The 13,640-nt window shown below is 40.2% G+C and overlaps 1 protein-coding gene across 10 annotated transcripts in view; it reads left to right on the top strand.

Moving 5' to 3' along the window:
- Positions 1–13,640, top strand: part of CHID1 (chitinase domain containing 1) — a 128,251-nt gene that overhangs the window by 43,678 nt on the left and 70,933 nt on the right. For all 10 annotated transcript variants that reach the window (XM_080405621.1, XM_080405620.1, XM_080405617.1 and 7 more), the window contains one exon: positions 11,699–11,800. In XM_080405621.1, the coding sequence (XP_080261747.1) occupies positions 11,699–11,800 (102 nt within the window). The remainder of the gene's footprint in view (positions 1–11,698; positions 11,801–13,640) is intronic.

The following is a 13,640-nucleotide window of genomic DNA, read 5'->3' as shown; positions in this document are numbered from 1 at the left end:
TTCTTGGCATGTTTCTCCTTCTTGACTTCTGTTACTGGTTTAAACCAGATGGGCCACAGGTAATTAGTTTGGCTTCATGAAAACTGTGTAGGCTACTCCATGACAAGAACAGATCCCATGTTTCTCCCTGTTTGGAGAGCAAGTACTGCAAAAGCAACAGCTGGGATGGGATATGTATATTAAGGAAGAGTGCCAGCCCTCAGTGTTTTGCAAAAAATTCATTTGGTACATAAATACCATTTTGTTTCCTGATGAAAATACAGCAAGTTTTTACTTGTCAGTCTGTTATCATTTACAGTCCTCTAGTGATACGAAGCACTCGTATTGTGTGGAGTAACCACTCCCAGCTCTTCTGTATTGTAAGCCTGTAGCACTCTGTTACAATTTTCTTGTTTGTCAAACTAGCTAGGTTTTGTTGTTGTTTCTTAAATGCCTATCCTAATCTAATCTCAGAATTTGGTAAAGAGATCTTTGCCATTAAGAAAACTTGAATGTGGTAATGCTAATAAAATCAATCAGATTTATGTTTTTAGGATGCACTTGGTAGAGAATGATTTATTTTAAATTTTGATCTTTTCTGTGGACAACTGACAGATAACCCATATGCTCTTTGAATGCATCTGAATTTTACCATTCTTACAATGAAATTAGTGCAGCAGCCAAAGACAGTGCACAGACAGGCTTGCAGTTTTTTATTTCTGAATTTAAGCTACTGTTCTGAATAGTAGAAATAGTATTGGAAGGTGCATCATCCTAAGGCAAAATAAACTACATGACTTTTGATAGAAGTTTACCTAACAAGCTCTTAAAATGTACCAGTGAATGTTGTTAGAGTGCTCCCAGACTACCTGCACCATTAGAAGGTTCTCCCTAATGTCTAGCCCAGGCTGGCTAAAGTAATTACCTTGGGATATTCAGGCTATTCCAACTCGTTATAAACGATCTGCTAAATTGTCATGTTTCCATTAAAATTCCCCTTTTTTTCACTTGCTCATTCTTTCTTAATTTTTATCTGCTGGGATGATATTTCTCTGACTTATTAACAATAAGGTGTAGTCTTTCATATTACATGACCAAAATGTGATTTGGAGATGTTAAGAAGGTGTGGGTTAGTTGGAAGGGGAAGGAATCTCCTGCTTCTGTCTCTGCATTCATCTGTCCCAACACTTTTAGCGTGTGGAACCGGGAGAGTGTTCTAAGAGTAGAACCAAGATGAAAAGCCATGACTGGTAGAGTGTATGTGAGCAGTGGTGATATGCTGGTTTTATGGAGTTACCTTTCAGTTTGATTTTTATTTCTGTTTTAAGAGGAACGGGACTTTGATATAGATTGTGAAAGAAAGAAAAAAAACAATTAAAAATTATACTAACATGGAATTTGGGTTACTTGTTTATCCTGCAATGGACTGACCTCAGCACTATGGTCCAACAGACTAACATTTTTCAGTGTGCAATGTACAGCCCCTGATTTATCATATTTATTTGGTTTTGTAGGCCACAAGATCAGATACTATGTTTAAGCTCCGATTTAACTGAGATGTGGGTTGTATCATTGTATGCAGTTCTTCAGTGCTTGCAACTTTTTGTCCTTAGAAAGGAAATAGAGGAAAAAAGAATAATCCTGTATTACAAACGCTTGTGAATGTATTTGAATACTAAGCATGCGTGTTTTCTGAAATGCTTAATGAGTAACATGCATCTCTGTAAAAACCTTGATACATTGTCTGCAAGGATGTGCTCGCTGAGGGAGAGAGGTCAGAGGTGGAGATCATGCTGTGCTTCTATCAACTGCATGGAATTCAGTCCCCTCTGTGTAGTAAATCTATTTTCATCTGTCTGAGAATCTCTTTTTTTGACTAATTCAGTATGGTCATCGTCTTTTTTTTTTGACAGCAAGGATTAGATCTATAATTATTGTTTATGGCTTTGAATAGTGGTATCGTGTCAAGGTCCTGTTGTTAACTTGCCTGTTTCATCCCATACTATTGCAGACAGACCTTAATTCTATTTTTAGCACAATTTCTGAGGTAACAAGGTGTCTGTAAGCTTTATCTCTTCTGTTCTTCATCTCTCTGGAAAAGCTTTTTTAGCATTTGACCGGTTTCAAACAAAATTGACACAGACATGGAATTTTAATGGTCAGGTCCCTGCCACTTCATGAAAATAGAGAGCTGGATAGACAAAGTTGACCCATCTTTTTTCCCAAGACCCAGCAGTGAAAGGGCATTGTAAATAGAACACCTATAAGACACCAGAGAATCTGGTCGCAAAACATCCACAGAAACCAGGATCGATGTGTAACTGTTTTCTGAACACTTGAGAGTGGAGATTTACTTCAGTGAGCTCTCATCCTTACAGACTTTTGGAGAACCTAAAAAGAGGTGGGGTAGTTGCAAAACTGCCAAGAGGATTTTTCCTGAAAAGAAAATTGTTTCAGATTATCTTGTTTATACCTTTGACCACTTCATTATCAATTCCTATAATTGTGTGATGTACAGGGTAGAGATTTTAGCTCTTCCTCCTGTTTGCTAAAAACCAGACTGGCTGCAGGAAGAGACAATGAATTTTTATTCAGTGATTGTGCGTTAACTGAATTCAATGTTCTGTGTTCATAAAATGCAGTAGCATTGTACTTTAATGCTCATAACTGCAAGGAGCTATGAAAACCAATAATATCTCATGGTGAAGAAAGATGGGAGAAGCAAAGATTTGCAAACAGTTGCTGTAAAGAAAAAAACCAGGATTATACACAACAAGAAAATTAAGTCATTACGAAGAAGATTTCTGAAATAGATACATACAGGGAACAGAAAATCAATCAGATTTTCCATTGTGAAGGACTACTCAAAGACATGAGGATACAGAAAACTTCTCTTTTGTAAGGGAGGGAGAAGGTGGTAACCAAACAGAAATGCAGTTTTTCTTACTTCATTTTGAGAGTAATCATAGTGAGACAACAAGTAATTGAGAATGTAGATTCATTTGAAAGTAAATGAAAGTGGCTTGCATGGTTGAAGTATTTTTCCCAGTCTTTCATTACGAAAGACTACAAAGTCAAAACCTCATAGAAATACTTATCAGTAAAACACTAATGGGAATTTTGATACATATGACCATATGCTGTTTGGAAGATTCAGGTAGTAGGCATTCTAGGCTATGAAGCAGATTCCCCTGCAGTTATTTTAGATGTGAGAGGACAGAATGGTAGGAAGGGACTGTGAAATTCTAAGCTGTGTATACAGAAATACCAACACGTGACTTTGCCGAAGTCAGTTGTCCCTATAATGGTTGCTTTATATACATACAGCAGCGTGACTTTGGGAAACACTGACAAATTGTCAGGAATGTGTGCAAATGAGACCTGTGCTCTCAGGGGAATAGCTATTCCTCTTTCACTGTGTTGTCTAGCAGAAATTTGGGTCAGGAGTCTACAATAAGTCTCTTGACAAAGTAAAGGAGCGCCTTAGTCAAGTCAAAAGTGTCATAGCTAAGAATGGGAAGAAATTAGGACTGGGTCATGTAAACAAGGCTTCAGTAGGAAAGTCAAGATTTTATCCAAGAAAATGCATCTCTTCAAAGCGTGTGGTGGAAGCTACATCACGTCTCAAGAAAATGGGCTGGTCTAAAGCAAAAGTGTTGATGTGTCTCAGGGACAGCTGTTCTCTGTACAAGAAAAGGGCTGTGACACTTACTAGAAATATTTCTGTGTCTTCAACATTATGTTCAAACTGTATGTTCAAAGTGCTTTTTCTCTCAGTAACTCAGTGGTTCCCTACAAAGGGACAAGAAAGATAGAACATTTTCAGTTGGAAGGAACCTACAACAATCATCTAGTCCAGCTGTTTGATCGCTTCAGGGCTGACCAAAAGTTATTGTTAAGGGTGTTGTTGAAATGCCTCGTAAACATTGACGGGCATGGGGCATCCACCACTTCTCTGGGAAGCCTGTTCTGGGGTTTGACCATGCTGTTGGTAAAGAAATGCTTCCTCATGTCCAGTCCAAACCTCCCGTGCCACAGCTTTGAACCATTTCTGTCACTGGATCCCAGGGAGAAGAGCTCAGTGCCCCCCTCTCCACCGCCCCTCCTCAGGGAGCTGGAGGGAGCAATGAGGTGGCTCCTCAGCCTCCTTTTCTCCAGACTAGGCAAACACCACATCCTTAGCCGCTTCTCAGAGGACATTCCTTCCAGCCCTGTCACCGGCTTTGTTGCCCTCCTCTGGGTGCATTCAGGGACCTTAAACTGCGGGGCCCAGAACTGCACGCTGTCCTCGCGGTGAGGCTGCACCGACGCTGGATGCAGCAGGATGCCCACCTCTTCGGACCGGCTGGTTCTACTGTGTTTGATGCACCACGGGGTTCGGTTTGCCCCCCTGGCTACCAGGGCTCACTGCTGGCTCATCGTGAGCCTGCTGTCAATTAGCACAAGCACCTGGGATACACATCATGATGGGCATTTTATCCAGACTGCAGCTGAAATGGATGATTTGTGGTATATATAGAATCAGAGGTATGTTTTACTGTAGTTAGTGCCATAAATTGATCTGTGGTGAATTTCTCTTCATGGAGGAACTTTTACAGTCCATATAGATGCAAATTTTGCTGAGGTTAGATGGCCATTTCCAAACCTGAACAGTTGAGGGTTTTGCTAGTATTTAATAAGTTTCAGAGTTAACTGTATTGAACACTGATATCAGAATCATGTAGGAATGCGAGTACATTTGAGCAGGATGTTAAGGAAACTGAATGACATTTGCTTAAGGTATTGAGTTAGAAACATACAAATGCAAATATTATATGAAGTGTCTGGCTCTTAGAACAGCAATAAAAAGTGTTTAGTATAAGCTGACTTAAAAAGACTACCCTGTTCTGCTTAAATTTATTCCTTGAATCCAAATTGTTCGGTATTTATAGTGCATGTTGCATAATTTCAGTGTATTTTTAGGCCAGTAGGAGCAGGTTTCTTTAAACAGCTTTCTTTTGTATTGAAATGTTCAATTTCACTCTTTTAATGAGTACATTTGTTGGATGCAAAATGAGATGTGATTTTTGAACTGTGTCCTATGGTGAACTCAAAGATAAAGTAAATGAAGCGGTTCAGAGTTCAGGGTTAATTCTATGCAAAGAGATTTTTCAGATATATTAAATCATTTGCTTTTCGGATTATTCACGTTCAGACACCTGACTTGTGCTCTTTCACATTTATGATGTTGATAGTGAACAGATAAAATCACCAAGGGTTTAGTTATCTGACAATTTAATAACGAGCTGTCTTTAGTATTTATGTTGTATGGTGCTGATAAGTGATTATGAAGTTTCTGCCACTTCACTGAATATTTTGGAAATGGTGTTCAAGGCTTAGAAGAATGACAAGGAAACTTCTGTTCTTCTGGACTTTGCATGTTCTCTGCAAAGTCTCTTGACTTTCTCTGTGCTGGTTTTCTCAATGATGTAATCAGTAGAACATACCTGCCCTTCAGTTACATTTATGATTAAATACCAGAATGATTTGAAAACCTCAAATGAGTTGCATAATAGCTGTTGAAAAATACTTAGTTTTTATCTTTGAGTGCCAATTTTCTTGACTCAGCAATTCTCAAGGCATGAATCGAATAGCCTTTGGTTTTTGCTCCAGTGGACAGTTTCCTGAAGTGCTTGTCTAGAGTAGAATTGACTGGTGGTGCTGCTAGAGCTGGTGCGTGGTGCTTGCTTTCTGTGAAGAGTTGTGGTGTTTTAACGCTACCCATGAATGGACAAAGCATTTTCATTGCTGCTGGGTTTGTTCCAAGTTGGAAATTGCTCCTCAGATGGCATTCCATTGTAGTGGAAGTAGTTCAGTTATAAGCTTGCTTTGAAGAAAATGACGACAATACCCATTTTAACCAAAGTGTGGGAGTTTTTTGGGGTTTTTTTTTGTTTTTTTTTATTTTTTTTGTTTGTTTTTTTGTTGTGTTGATGGTTTTGGTTTTTTTCATATTACTTGACAGTATATATGAAAATGGACGTATAGGGTTATATTTGAGGTTAGATGGCCATTTCCAAACCTGAACAGTTGAGGGTTTTGCTAGTATTTAATAAGTTTCAGAGTTAACTGTATTGAACGCTGATATCAGAGTCATGTAGAAATGTGAGTACATTTGAGCAGGATGTTAAGGAAACTGAATGACATTTATATATTATATATATATATATTTACTGTTATACATAACATAGATTTGATAATTATATATATCATTATATATTATATGATATGCATATACAACAACACATTTGGGTTTATATAATATATAACAAATTATAATATAATGGCACACGTTATAATATATATTATATATAGATAAAATTATAGACATTATATAATATATATGTAAACATATAAAATATATAAATATATATATTAAATGTGCAGATTTCATTAAAGTACTACCCAGCTTAATCTATAAAGCGATCCAACTTGCCCTAATATCTAATACACATTATAATTACTTTTTTATGCTTTCCCTGCATGAGTAATCACAATCAATTTACTGAAAATGTATTTTGCTGGAGTTTGCGTTGGGGAATTATTTTGCCTACAGACATCTGAGTTGCCATGACATTATTTCAAAGATGTCTTTCATTTTCTTTTTTCTTGTAGAACAGCTGTAGTTTGCAATTGCGGTAAATGACAAGCAGATAACTATCCAAAAACTGAGGTCCACCAATACATTCCAGAAGTGAAGATTGTTTTAATTTGTTAAAATCCTGGAAGAAGAGGGATGGGATTTCTCCTTATTATAAGTAGATTACTGGTTCTGAAAACTTGAGACTTTCAGGATATCACTATGCTTTATATGCTGGATTATGTAGCTGTAATCTGTATGTCTGGTCAGGTTCATTGACCTGACTTGCAAATATCATTCATACTTTGCTCCCTTATTGCATGACAGGCATGTTAAATGATTTAATCTGCCCCGCTCTGTAACATGTATTCTGTTGAGCTCTTTCCTAATGTGCTGGAACAGAAAGTGTCCTTGCAAACTGATAAATGAATGTTGTTATGCTCTGGTGATCCACTCAGCACATATTGTTGGATGGAGAATTTGCACACTGATCCAAAAGTGATAAGGGTCAAAATAAGTGATTTTTCAGTTTATTACTTGCATCTGTCACTAAAGCACCTTTTTGGTTTTTACATTTAGGGTGGAACGTGAGGGGTTTTAATCATGGAATCATCATAGAATGGTTTGGGCTGGAAAGAACCTTAAAGATTATCTAGTTCCAACCTCCCTGCCATGGGCAGGGGCACCTTCCACTAGACCAGGTTGCTCCAAGACACATCCAGGCTGGTCCTGAACACTTCCAGGGATGGCGCATCCACAGCTTCTCTGGGCAACCTGCTCCACAGTGTCTCGCCACCCTTACAGTAAAGAATTTCTTCCTAATATCTAATCTAAATCTACCCTCTTTTCAGTTTAAAGCCATTCCCCCTTGTCTTACCTCTACATGCTCTACTAAGAAGTCCCTCTCTGGCTTTATAGTAGGCGCTTTTTAGGTAGTGGAAGGCCACAATAAGGTCTCTCCAGAGCCTTCTCTTCTCTAGGCTGAACAACCCAACTCTCTCAGCCTGTCCTCAAAGGAGAGGTGCTTGCTGGATCTTCTTTGTGGCCTCCTCTCAACTCGCTACAGCAGGTCCATGCCCTTCTTACGCTGGGGGCTCCAGAGCTGAATGCAGTACTGCAGGTGGGGTCTCATGAGGCAGAGTGGGAGAATCACCTCCTTCGATGTACTGGCTACACTTCTTTTTACTCAGCCCAGGATTCAATGGGCTTTCTGGGCTGCAAGTACACATTGTCAGGCCATGTTGAGCTTTGTGTCTACAAGCACCCCAAAGTCCTTCTCCTCAGGACTGCTTTCAATCCATTCTCTGCCCAGCCTGTACTGATTTTGGTGGTTGCCCCATCCCAGGTGCAGAACCTTGCACTTGGCCTTGTTGGACTTCCTGAGGTTCATTTGGGCCCACCACTCAAGTATGTTAAGGTCCCTCTGGATGGCATCTCTTCCATCCAGTGTGTCAACCGCACCACACAGCTTGGTGTCATTGGCAGACTTGCTGAGGGTACACTTGATCCCACTGTCCATCTCACCAACAAAGATGTTGAACAGCACTGGTCCTAGTGTGGACCCCTGAGGAATTCCACATGTCACCAGTCTCTACTTGGACATTGAGCCATTGACTACAACCCTCTGAGTGTGACCATCCCGCCAATTCCTTATCCACTGAGTGTCCACCCATCAAATCTATGTCTGTCCAGTTTAGAGACAGGGATGTTATGTGGGACAGTTTCAAAAGCTCTGCACAGGTCTAGGTAGATGACATCAGTCACTCTTTCCTTGATCCATCAACCCTGTAACCCTGTTGTGAAAGGCTACCAAATTTGTCAAGCATGATATGCTCTTAGTGAAACCATGTTGGCTGTAACCAATTACCTCCTTATTTTCCAAGTGCCTTATAGTATCCAGGAGAATCTGCTCCTCGATCTTGCCAGGCACTGAGGTGAGACTGACTGGCCTGTAGTTTCCCAGGTCTTCCTTATTTCTCTTTTTAAAAATGGGGGTTACGTTTCCCCTTTTCAAGTCTGTGGGAACTTCACCAGACTGCCACGACTTCTCAAATGTGATGGATAGTGGCTTAGCCACTTCATCTGCCAGGTCCCTCAGGATGCACGGGTGCATCTTAGCAGGTCCCATGGACTTGTGCACCTTAAGGTTCCTTAGATGGTCTCAATTCTGATCTCCTATAGCGAGTGTTCTTCATTTTCTCAGTCCCTGTCTTTGCCTTCAGTGACTTGGGTGATATGGCTGGAGCTCTTGCTGATGAAGACCAAGGTTAAAAATTTAGAGTACATCAGCCTTCTCCATGTCCCAGGTACCCAAGTGTCCTGTTCCCAGCTGGCGAGGGCCTGCTTATTGCCTGGTCTTCCTTTTATCACTGATGTACCTGTAGAAGCTTTTCTTGTTGCCCTTGACATCCCTGGCCAGATTTTATTCTGTCAGGGCTTAGCTTTCCTAACCTGATCCCTGGCTTCTCAAGACAGTTTCTCTGTATTCTTCCCAGGCTACTTGTTCTTGCTTCCACCCCCATAGGCTTCCTTTTTGTGTTTTATTTTGTCCAAGAGCAACTTGTTCATCCATGCAGGCCTCCTGGCTTTTTTGCCCAGCTTCTTCTTTGTTGGGATGCATTGCTCCTGAGCTTGGAGGAGGTGATCCTGGAATATTAACCAGCTTTCTTGGGTGCCTCTTCCCTCCAAGGCTCTATCCCATAGTACTCTACCAAGCAGATGCCTGAAGAGGTCAAAGTCAGCTCTTCTGAAGTCCAGGGTAGCAACCTTGATGCATGCCCTCTTTGCTCCTCTAAGGATCTTGAATTCCACCATTTTCTGGTCACTGTAGCTAAGGCTGCCCTTGAAATTCACATTCCCTACCAGCCTCTCCTTGTTGGTGAGAACAAGGTTCAGCATGGCACCTCTCCTTGTTGGCCTCTCTATCACTTGAAGAAGGAAGTTATTGTCAATGCATTTCAAGAACCTTCTGGACTGCCTGTGCCCTGCTCTGTTGTCTCTCCAACAGGTATCAGGGTGGCTGAAGTCCCCCATGAGGACCAGAGCTTGTGAATGTGAGGTGGGTCCTCTCCATCTGTAGAGGGCTTCATCTACTTGGTCATCCTGGTCAGATGGCCTGTAGCAGACCCCCACTATCATGTCACCTGTCCCTGCCCCTGCCCACCCTTTAATCCTGACCCATAAGTTCTTGGTCAGCTCCTCATCCATCCCCAGGTGGAGCTCCATGCACTCCAGCTGGTTGCTGACATAGAGGGCCATATCCTCTCCTCTTTTCCCCTGCCTGTCCTTCCTAAAGAGCTTGTATCTTTCCATTCCAACACTCCTGTCACAAGAGTCATCCCACCATGTCTCTGTGATGCTAATCAGATTGTAGCCCTGTAGGTGTGTGTGCGTGTCTCTAACTCTTCTTGTTTATCTCCCATGCTATGTGCATTTGCATAGAGGCATTTCAGTTGGGCCCCCATTGAACCTGATTTACTGGCTGGAGCAGCTGGATTTCCCTTGTGCTGCTCTTCAGGTGCTCTCCTGCTGCCCTGGGATTCCTCTCTGGGCTCTAGGCATGCCTTGCTGGCATTGGCACCAAACTGGTAGGAGTGGAATGGATTGAGGTTCTCCCTGGCGACTTTAGTTTAAAGCCATCTTAGTGTGTACCTTGTCCAGACAGGGGTTGCCTACTAATTTCTAGATAAAGCAACATCTTCTGATATTACTGGGAAGGTCTGAATTCTTCAGTCTCTCTCCTCTGCTCTCTAGAGGAATCTTGTATGTCATCTGAGTCTGCATCTTGAATGGCAGAGGTGCACCACAGACTTTGTGACTGTTAAACCACCTTTTTTCTTCTTCTTCTTCTTTTTGTTTTCTTTTATAATGTTCCCCTATGTACTCTGTTCTCCTAGGCTATTTAGTACAATATGCTGCTTCTCTATCTGTCTGTCTCATCTTAACATGCTTCAGAGCCCTCTGGCTGAGGACATGGTTCCCCTGGCAGCAGCTCCTCCTTTTTAGTTCAGTCCCATTTTGCAATGTGATTGTGGCTGCCTTATGTTCCCTGCTGTGCTATGTGGGCTGCTAGTTTGAAGTTACAAATTCTCTTTGAAACAGATTCAATGTTTTCAGGCATCTCATGTGCATTAATTGTTTCTGAGATGAATGGTTGAAGGAAGTCAGTAGTCTCTATGAGTCCAAAACTGTCAAAAATACATCCCCTTGCCCATGATGCTAAGGTAGGTATTAACCCAGTGCTAGATTTTGTAAATCAAGAATAAGCAAAAAATGGGGAAATAAGAGTTGTGTTCCATATTTCATGCAAAGATATGCAGAAGTGCAGAAGGCATAACCAGACTTTTGCCTAAAGGTTGTAGAATTGATTCCCCCCCCGGCCCGCCCCCCCCCCCCAAAAAAAAAAAAAAAAAAAAAAAAGCAAGTAAAGAATGTGGTTTTGTCTAAAGAAAATTATGTGTTTTTGTAAAAAATGTGTTTTTGTCTTTTGCTAAAAGCAGGCAGCTTATTGGCCTTCTGCTCTTTAGGACTTTTTTGAAAGGGAATGGAAAGAAACTGAAGTGCTTTTCACTAGTGAGAGAAAATTGCTTAAGTACAGTACAAGACAAACTTACCATTGTTTTTGAGATTAATAAAAAAATTACCTTTTGTTTATGTTTTTGTATCAACAGCTGCACCCATCTATTTATTTAAGTATGGCTTAGATAACTTAGCTTTATAAGCATCAAAAACAGTTTGACAGGCTAAGCAATTAAAGGTTTTGTAAAAGCTTTTAGAGTTCAGTTGATTGCTACCTAAGGCAATTTGATTAGTCCACAGCCCTCATAATCACTATTGTGTAGCCATGCTGGAAATGCTTATTTAGTAAGTATGCTGTGGAAGTCTGATTCTTCCCACTGGCAACAAAAGTAGCATTGAATATTTTTTTGTTCTTAGACATTATTATTATAAGAATGGCACTGAAGTATCTTTTTTTGCCACCTCAGAATGAAAGATTTTTCTTACCTGGTCAAATGATATGAAACCCAAAGAAGAGAATAAGCCAGGTTATTGTAGTAATTTATCTCTTTCTGTTGTTTTTGTTTTGCTTTGTTTTAAAAGGACTAACCGGCCGGGAATGTTCACAAAGAAAGAATTTGATCAGTTGGCATCAGCAGTAGACAGCTTCAGTCTCATGACATACGACTATTCAACACCACAACGGTAAGACTCCATCTAACATCAGAAAAAGATTGCTGAAGGAATAGATTCCCAGCTAAGTCACTGTTAAATCTCTACAGTAGAAGTTCATTTTTTTAGTAAAGTGGGTAGTTTGTTTTAACTGTATCAGATACTAAAGTTTTGGATTTGTAATTAGGATAGGTGATATTTGAACAAGCCAGTAACTCAGGACATTGTTTAACAGCAGTGTATGTTTGGCAGCCAGGTATTGTGACAGGCTTCACTACTCAAACTAAAAAATTATTCTTTTACTAGTTCCTTGACACTTAGTCTTTTCCAGGCCAGGTTCTTTTTAGTTATTTAGCACAGATCTGCAGGTTAGGTACATGAATAATCCAGAACGTGCCATTCTTGAAAAAATTAGCTTTAAAGTTACAATTGACAATTCATTTGCTTCACCCTGAGGCAGGAGACTGCCTTTTGGCAGCACTGCTAATGTGGACACGCGCAGATATGTTTTTCCATTTTTCCACTAGTCTCTCCCTTGTACCGGTGTAGCTGCTTGTGCAGCAGTTCATCAAACCAGATCAGGGAGCTGATCTGACTGAAAAATAACACAAACCCCCACTCTTGGACATGAATATTCATTTTCAGGAACTTAATAGTTTTAACTGTGTGAAAGTAGAACAGCAATGTAGTTGAGATGTCCTTGAACTCTACGGAGACTATGTTACTGTTCTCCAAAAGCATGGTTCGTTTAATCTCCGGATTACAGGTAAGGATATACTTTTGGAATTCCTGGGAGATTCTGTGTATTGCTTCAAGGTGGCTGTCCAGAGTTAATATTTGTGGTAAACTGGCAGATTGAGAAAAGCTATCTTTTTTTGTGTTTGTTACATCACTAGAACTTTTGTCACCTGTAGTATATTGGCATTTTGATAATGTCTAGACAGGTTTAACAGAAAGGAACTTTTGTCTTTTCTGAAAAGATTTTATATATCTCCTTCCTATCTCTCCCCTGGTCTGTCTGCATCTTCAAGCCTAGCAACCTAGGGGAGTAGGTGAAGTAGGCTAGTGAACATGGGCAGTAAGGCGTACTGAAGTTACAACAGTAATTACAGTATTTTGTTACTCTCTTGCTGGAATATGCAGTGTAGAGGTATCCAGTTTAGCTTTCCTCTAGGTAGATCTGATGTCTATGAAGATGAGGTGCTAAGGGCTTTTGTGCAGGCTATACAAACCCATCTGGAACCCTGAATGCATTTTGAAATACTGTGCCATAGACCACATCTTCCCTGTGTATCAAAGCAGCACCATGCTTTATGCCATGTTAAAATCACAGGTTCTTTCATGGTACAGTCACATTATCAGTCGTGCTTTAAGTTACTTAGACCTCTTGTGGAGCTGCTAATCTTTTTTACTTGAGAGGAGGAGGAGAAGCATTCTTCAGTGCACACCTATTGTGTCTGAAATATAGTTTCTGAGATGTAATGCTTTTAGTCTGAGGAAGGATTTTATAAAAAGAATTCAAATCTCTTTCTCTTGGGTTTGCTTTGATTGGTCTGAGTATATGAAATATAAGAAATACATAGGTTTTCCTCACAAAATTTTTTCCTTTAAATATGAATACCATTTCCAGCAACATTCCTGTACTGTATTAGCACACTGAGTTTTAATGGCACAGATATCCCAACGGCTTTGAGACAGATAATTAGTAGGGAGTAGAAGATACTAACATTTGTAAGACTAGAGTGTGCTTTTCCTTTTATCATGTTAGTGTTTGTCATAAAGCCTGCTCCTTGAGATAGGAATGAAATGAGCTGATGAAATATATCCTGATGCTATATGTATGACAATTCAGTAACTCCGTGTATTAATGCTC

The sequence above is a fragment of the Falco punctatus genome (genome assembly GCF_963210335.1).
Source record: "Falco punctatus genome assembly, chromosome: 10".
Lineage (NCBI taxonomy): Eukaryota > Metazoa > Chordata > Aves > Falconiformes > Falconidae > Falco > Falco punctatus.
Note: the sequence above shows the minus strand (reverse complement) of the source record. Positions and strands in the feature narration are given on the sequence as shown.